Source organism: Theobroma cacao, chromosome 1 (assembly GCF_000208745.1).
Source record: "Theobroma cacao cultivar B97-61/B2 chromosome 1, Criollo_cocoa_genome_V2, whole genome shotgun sequence".
Classification (NCBI taxonomy): domain Eukaryota; kingdom Viridiplantae; phylum Streptophyta; class Magnoliopsida; order Malvales; family Malvaceae; genus Theobroma; species Theobroma cacao.
In genome coordinates, this window is record NC_030850.1 from 2351003 (window position 1) to 2359628 (window position 8626).

The 8626-nt window shown below is 34.4% G+C and overlaps 1 protein-coding gene across 1 annotated transcript; it reads right to left on the reverse strand.

The window, feature by feature from the left end:
• Window positions 32-1690, reverse strand: LOC18611078 (LOB domain-containing protein 36). The gene is made up of 2 exons (XM_018114035.1): window positions 1355-1690; window positions 32-1026 (listed from the first exon to the last, which is right to left on the reverse strand). Exon 2 carries the CDS (start codon window positions 997-999, stop codon window positions 46-48), a length of 954 nt encoding a protein of 317 aa, XP_017969524.1. The 5' UTR covers window positions 1000-1026; window positions 1355-1690; the 3' UTR covers window positions 32-45.

Here is an 8626-nt window from a genome sequence, read left to right on the forward strand (position 1 = left end):
AAACAAAAGAAAAAAAAAGTAAAAGTTTTAGTTTTTTTTTATAACTCAACAAGGACCAATACTCCTACCCTCCTCGCTTCCTGACCTTTGCTGTTGCTGCTGCTGATTTTGGTGTGTTTGTTGCTGTTGATTTTGCTGTGCCGGTTGCTGTGGTTGCACTTGCTGTGGCTGAAGCAAAAGCTGTGCTTGAAGTGAATGACCCCCATGAGAATGATGATGATGATCTTGTTGTTGTGTCTGAATCTGATAAGGGTTATCGAAACTCCCTAAAGCCAATGACGGTGACATGGTAGCTGCAGTTGTCATCTGATTAAACCCAGTTGCAGTAACTGAGCCAGCCCCTTCAAACCCACTATTAAACCTCACAATCTCTTGCTGTTGATCCTGATGATGTTGCTGTTCATAACCTCTAAACATTTCTTGTTGTTCTCGTGCGGCTGCCGCCGCAGCCAATTGTTGTTGAGCCTCAAAAATCTGTTGTTGTTGTTGTGGTTCCCTTATCGCCAACTGCCCCACATGTGAAGCCGCCGCCGCCACCGCGGCAGCTGTAGGAATCCCCATCATTGGCATCATATTGTGTTGCATCACAGCCGAAGAAGAAGGGTTCCCAACATGTTGTGGCAAAAAAGCTGGCGGTTGTAAAATAGGAAGCATAGCTTGAGGACCAATAAAAGTAGACAGTTCCTTCTTAGCATTGTAAAGATCGTGTTGCATTTGTTTAAGCCTGTGTTGCAAGATGGAGATCAGGCCAACACAGCCATAGACTGGGTCTCGGAGACGAGCCTCAGCCTCATAGGCTAAAGAGTTGACAGCGTCTTCACGTTGGGAAGCGTTGAGTTCGTTTAAGAGCTTGGCTACATTACTGGCGCCGAATACCTTGTGAACGTTGGCGAATTTTTGAGGATTGTCTGGTGGGAAATAAGGTGCAAAGACGCATTCTTGAGTGCATTTTCGACGAAGAAACTTGCACGCCGCGCAAGGAGAGTTTGACGATGACATTTTTTTTTTTGTTTTATAAACTATAAACTGAAAATGAAATGAACCCAGATCATCAACATTCAAGAATTTGGCAAGATCTTAAAAAACCCAGAAAGAGAAAACAAAACAAGAAGAGATCTAGGAAGAGGAAAGAGAGAGAGAAATCGTATTTAATATAAAAGTATTAAAAGTGCATTGGAATGAGAAACCACAAAGAAAAATGCATGGAGGATTCAAGGAAGCTTCTTCATTTCTTTCATAAAAAAAAGGAGAAAAGCTCTATCTTTTATCATCCCAGAAGAGAAGAACAAACAAGAAACCAAGAGAGATAGATTTTGATACCCAAAAAGCTCCTTTTTTTCATTGAAAACCTTACCTTTGGCTGAAACTGCCTGAGCAAAGCGGTATAAAGATCAATCAACCAACCAGAGCTGGCTCTTTTCTAAGAACAAATTCCCTCCAAAAAGATCGATCCTTCATCTTCCATAACTTACAGATCAAAACCTTAAACGACAAACAAATCATGCTGTCATGCTGTCGTTTCCGCAGAAATCTTCTTTATCTCTGTGTTTGTTTTTGTTTTCTTTCTCTTCTTGCTCTCACTGTATCGTGGAAAATCAAAGAGAACAGAAACAGATGGTCAAAGAAAACTTTAACCTAACCCTAAAGACTAGAGAAAACAGAGAGAATCCTTTTAAAATCAAAATCTGGGGTTTTTATTTTTGGTAATGTTAAATACCTAAAAATGTTAAAAAGAATTGGATATAAACTAATAAGAATAAATTTATTATCCCCTCAGAAGGGCAGGCCTCATACTCTGAGCGACAAATAAATGGTGTCTCTGAGTTACCTCTTTGTCCCTGTATTGTCTGCTTTCATTACCCAAATTGCCCTTTGCATTTTCTTTTTGTCACCTATTTGCCCTATTGTCTTGTCTTTGTACTATCAAATCGTAATTTAATGATGTCAAACCCAGGGAGAAATTGAGGAAATTAGTAGGCGTTGTTTCAGGAAAGAAATGCATTATTTTCTTGTTAAATAGGGAAATTAATTGGAAGCGTTATTGTAGGATTTAATTATTATGAGAAAATGGGAAATTAGTTACAAGGGGAAATTATTGGTACATAATGTGATTTCAGTCTTTTTAATCAAATCTTGGCTGCATAGAATTCAATGGGTGACATTTAATAATGGGAAAAGGTTAAGATTAACTACTATTAAAGTTTTACTTTGACTTTTCTATGTCAATTCTTTTTGAATTTAACAAATTAATATAAATAATTTTATCTATCATTTACAAGATAATTCTAAGAGCAATGTACAGCCATATCTTACATTCAAAATTAGGTTCAAATTCAAATACCTTCTCCCAACATCATTATGTATTAAAAAAAAAAGATAATTACAAATTGCAAATGTTTCCTTTACAACTCTAAATCCCAACTTGATATTTGAAGGGACAATTTTTTTTTTTAGCTTAATCATGTTTTTTTGCTGTAAACTTTAAATCAATATGCATATGTGTTCCTCGTGTTATTTCCATGAATTATAAGATAATCATTTTACAAGACATTAAATAAATATTTAATATTGAGTTTAAAATAGGGGTCGATGTCGCTGGTCGATCATCATCTAAATAATAATAAATTTGAAAATTTTAATCACTACAATCAATGAATAAATTAAACTTTTTAGTAGTTTATTTAGTTATTAATCTAGTGAGTATTCAGTTTTGTGCATGTTTAATTCATTCGAATAATAAAAACAAATAAGATTTCTCTTTCTTAGTAAAACGGATAAAATTCAACAAAATTTATTTATATTGTAGGTATAAGTTATAGGGTAAAGTTTTTTGTTTGAAACTTATTTATAAATTAATTTATATAATAACAAAAACTAAAGTACCCTATTATTATTATTATTATTATGAAAATTGAATCATACTAACCTTCATCTGTTCAACGAACATGGTTTAATTATTCAAAAATGAGTGGGGGTATAAAGGTAATTGTGGAGCAGAACTGGCCAAAAAAGGTTAAGCAGCACGTCCGTGTTAGCATGCGCGTCAACTCAGAGCGAGTATGTCCGTTCTCTTCCTTGCCATCCCACCACCTTTTAATTGACAGTTGTCTCTCCCGGAACAGAAAGGAAAGGATATTCCAGTAATTTCACTCTCCCCGGCACATCGTTTCTCGATTTCTCTCATTAATACGCTTGCTTTCTTCTTCTTCCTCGTCTTAGTCCTTCTCGCCTTTTTGATTTTGCATCAGCAAAAACAGGAAAAAAAGAAAAAGGAGAAGAAGAAAGACCAGGCACGACTGACGAGATGAAAGAAAAAGAGAAAGAAAATGACCTGCTATTCCCGGTCAAGGGGGCAGTACGGAGCAACTAGAAATCCTTTTGCTCATTGGCGACACCTGCCGCTGTGCTAACTGGCTGTGCAACATTGTGGTGCATCATACATCAGAGCACAGTCGTTTTGATTGATGGACCCCTTTTTATGAATTGCTTTAGGCTTCTCTTTCACATTCATTATCGAAGTGACTAAACCTCAAGCCTTCCTTCAATTGACTGATGGGCGCTTCCCCCACCCCCCACCCACCAGCAGCTCCCCTGCGCCATGACCGTTACCACCTATTCAATCTCCTTTTTCCTTTTTTTAATTTTAAAAAAAATTCAATTTCACTTATCTATGAATATCAAGATGAATTAATTCAATTGTTAAGGTTGAAGTTTATCTTTAATACATATTCCATTCCTTTTTTATCAATAAATAAAGATTTATCTTTAATTCATATTTTTTATATCTATCTCAATTTTTTAAAAAAACTTAAATAAATCGATAGGTGACATCAAATAATAAAACTAATTTTACGATGATTTTTTTTTACGGAACAAAAATTATATACTCTTTTTTGTTGGAAGACAATAATTATATACTTTGAATTAATTTGTTCATGTGATACTTTTTAATAATACTATTTAGTTGCTTAACAAAGACATCTTTTCGATCTCGAGGTTTAAAAGTTAATAAAAACTTAGAAGGGATGCAATTCAAGTAAGCATGTGACCGACCATGGCAACCATAAAAAATTATATATATATATATATAGTATATGCTTGGCTAATCGGTTTCTTGATTTTATCTGCCAAAGAAGTCAATTATTGTGTATAGAACTTTTCCCCACATTTTTTATGGAAAAATTTTCATCAATATTGCCTAGGTTCCTTAAGATAATTCATTTCCCTTTAACATACCGGATATGGGTTTGAATGTGTCAAACTGTTTGAATAAAGAAATGGTCTTTATCGAGATGAGGTATGATTTTATCATCTATGAATTCTTTTTCTTTTTTCTTTGAATACAAGATAGCTACATTCTACATGGACAGTTGGAATTAATAAATTTATATCTGAGGCGTAGATTCAACAATTGGTAGTTAATTAATTGCTTACAAAGTCTAATAATATTACTATGTAGGATAAAAGTAAAATTGATAAGCAAAGTTCATGCTCAAACTTCAAGATGAATTATCTAAGATTTAACTATTGATGAGAAACATGGAAATTTGAGTATCAAAGTTTTATAAACAATCTGAACTTAACTCAGGGTCTTAAATGGTGGAAGAAGTATGAATAAATAACCCTACAAGGGCTGCAGCTGAAAAGATTGAAAAGAGAAAAGGGACATGAAACCCTTTTTTTTCCCCTTGAAGTTGGCTATGATGAAGGGATGGAGAAAGCCTGAATTGAACACACTTTAGGCCAGGGAGCAATTGCAAACAGGCCACACAGGGTAATCCCTTTCCTTTAACGGGACGTCAGCCATAAGGGAAAAAGGCAAAAAAAAAAAAAACTCGAAGAAATAATAGTAGTGGAACCCACGAATGGGACTCGTGGAGGGGGGACAAAAAGGAAATAAGAAGGAAAAGAGAGAGAGAGAAAGAGAGACAGAGAGTGGTTCGATGGATAGTAGTGAGTGATTGAGTGAGTGAGCAGTGGTCTGGCCCCTGGCTGCAGCTGCATCAGCAGCTACGGGGTGATGCGGTGCTACCACTGACTCCACCCAGAGTGCCATTAGGCAGAGAGGTCCAGTGTGTTGGTGAGCAATTGCGTGCACAGGGATTCATTCCATTTATTGTAGTGCCCTTATGTCTTTCTCTCTCCCTCTCTGGTACAGATTTTTTTTTTTTGTGTGTGTGGGTTGGAGTGATACTGATATCATCTACTTCCTCTTTGTCTTCATTTACTGCTTCCATGGTATTACTATTACCATTCCATTCTTCCAATCTAATTTAAATTGACAGTTGTTTGGTCTTTGCCTTTGCTTCTACTTTGCTACTTTCTTTTTCTCTTTTTAGACTTGGATTATTGGTAAATCGCAATGCCCCATCACATCATATGGGGGCCATTACTTGGTTTCTTTTTTATGATGCAAATATATATATATATATATATATATATATATATTAAGAGCCACAGAAAAGGGTTGTCCACAAATGTAAAACCAATCTCAATCTCTGCCATTAATTATGAGAGTTTAATTAAAAAAATTAGATGGCATTGCTCCATCTAATAAGCTCATGAAGAAAGAATGAGGAAGAATACTTGAGAAACGTGAATTGTTGTTCATTATTTGTATTACTAATTAATTTATATAGATATTAATGGTAGGTTTAAGATTTGTATAATTGCCTGCAAGTCAAATATATACTGCTTAACCCCACTGAAGTATTTCGTGATCGATTAAAGAAATCTTCACCTTGAGCATTGCAAACAAAAAATCATTCTCAACCACCACAAGGCCTGAATTATTCATTCATACTTGGTATTCATCAAAAGGGCACCTGATGATAGTCAGGATAATGACCTGTTTGAGGGCCAGGTCGAGGGACTGAGCTGCATGCAAATCAGCCATTTTGTCTCCATCTTTTCTACTGCATTATTTTATTCAGGCTTTTAGTTCCTCTACTTTTTTTTTTTCTTTTTCTCTCATTTCAATTTCTTTTTAAATCTTGTTCTCTTTTTCTATGTTGACTTCTCAGGGGCTGGTAGGAAGTTCATCACGTGCATGGATTTGACATAGAATGCCCGGCCGAAAATAACTATTTTAATTAAATACATTGACACGAATATTCTGATGCCACCATTCAATCTGTCTGCTATTGTTAAATGCTTTCTCCACTCATCATCACTCGCCTGGAAATTCCCCCTTTTGAATTCTGTCCGCACACTCACTCTCTTCCTAGAAAATGGTTTAAAACAGAACTGTCATTAACCATCCAGATAAAATGTCTCGTGCAGTAATTAAGCTAAAGAATTCAGATATTATTTTCTTAAAAAGCAATTAAATTTATAATCCAAATTCATCTTAAATCCGAATATAAAATACTTGTACTTGATATACTGGTGAAATACTTACGTATATATCCGATTAAAAGATACCCATTAAATGTTATAAAAAAAAAAAGGGTGGATTTATTCTTTCTTTTTCATTTCAGTGTGGTGGCTGACATGGGTGTGAGCAGATTGAGGTAATACACCAAAAGCAGATGTTGGGGTTTTGTCCAGAATAGGCTACCGCGTGCGACTTACGGTAGAAAAAACACTGAGAGCAGACAAAAGGGTGTTTTCCCAGCGTCAGAAAACGCCAATGCCATTGGTATTTTGTTCGATTGTTAGGTAAAAGATTTAGTCAGATGATGAAACAGAAGGGAAGAGGATTTGATGGTGGCTTCAAGGATTCTCTTTTCAAATGCGTGCTTCACTGGCTTTAACTCTGATACGAGAAGTGATTTCGTCTCAAAATCACACATTTTTCTCAACCTTTTCCAACTGATAATGCAATAAATGTTCTTGTCTAAACAAATTAATTTGATGTCACGATAGTAGTGGTGTTTAGATTAGATATGTTAATTAAATTGCACATGTTAGATAAGATTTTTCTGAGATAATTTGAAATCAATTTGTAGTATAAGAGAATGCAAATGTACGTGAGAAATTAATGGGATTGAATTGTAAAGTTTTCTTATAAAAGATTCTTCATCATAAATCAAATTATCTCATTTAATAACTAAAATCTAGTTTAATTAGTACTCTAAACAATCTAATTAATTTTTTTATATAAATATTTTAACCATTTTCTAAACCATATCAAGACTTAAACGCAGTCTTAATCTAACCCTTTGGTCTGGGATGGCGACTCCATCGAATTTCTTTAAGATTACATGTCTGCAGGTAGCAAGTCAAATTCACATATAAAGCCAATGAATGTCGGCACAAGAACTTTGATTAACGTAAAATCTAACACCCATTATGATTGAATTCGTGGGGAACTGCTGCTTTTGTACCCTTTATTTTTTTTTTTCCTTGCTTGCCGCTAGGGTGAACCGTTACCTTTTTGCTGTATCATTGTTGCCCAGAAAAACTGTTCCACCAATCTCTGAGAAAAGGATACAATAATATTATAAAGAAGAAAGTTGAAGAACATGCAAGTTTGAACGATAATAATAAAAAAAGGGTTCAAGTTATTGCAAAGCTTGAACCCTTATGTTAATATTCATTGGATACTCAAGGGAAGGAGATGGTATTTCTTCCGAGTGGTTAGAAGTTGGAAACTTGAAGAATAGCACGATACAATTAATACAACTAAAACTGGCAACAATCAATCTCCGAGGGCTGCAAGAATTTTGGAAAATTTTGGTTGGTGCTGCAACTTAAACTAAAACCTCAAGTGGTTGCCTGGTGCAGGTTTCACACCTTTGGTTGGCCAACAAACTTCCATTTTTGTTAAGTAACATTGACTTCATACTTTCCACGTTTTTTTTTTTATTTAGTGAAAGAGAATTAGAATCTTATTTTTTAAATAGAAAAAATTATACATCAATCAATAAACTAAATATTTGAACGTAACTTCATATTTTGCAGGTTATTTTGAGAGACCATAACAGTTTTCTAGTTTTTTTTCTTCTGGTGGCAAGTTGGGTACCTTCCTTTACGTTAAATAGCTCTTGGTATCATTTTTAAGATCAATAAGATGATCTTAATACTACAATCATATTGTAATAGTTAAAAAAATTAATAATTTCAAAACATCAAAAAAAAAAAAAAAGGAAAGAGGAAGCACAAAACTTGTTTGAGTTAGTACAAATGAATATTATTTAGAAATGGTCAAATTTTATGACGTAAAATAATTAAAACTTTGAGAGGAGGCAAGTTTTTAGTTCACATATTAAGAGGATAGTATTGAATATAATTAATTTTACAGATTATTTTATATCGGTATTAATTTATTTCATTTTTTTAGATGAGAATTAGATCACTCCTAAATCAATGATCTAATCACTTTCGCAACGAAAGATTACTAAGTTGTTATCAAATACGGTGATGCAATCAGCATTTATAGATTACCATGGATGTTGGGATGATCAATGCACTAAGTAAAAAATGGATAAAATTCTAATAAAACGAACCATTGATGGGCCAAAACACCTAATGAATAAATTAGCCCATTGGATACAACAAAAGAAAACATGCATTGGCTTAACTTGGATCTTTTGTTTTTTAGGTTTGGACACAAATTGTACATAGTCTCCTCACCCTCGCCCAACAAAAAAGCCCAAACCATGGCCCAAATTCTTAAACCCCG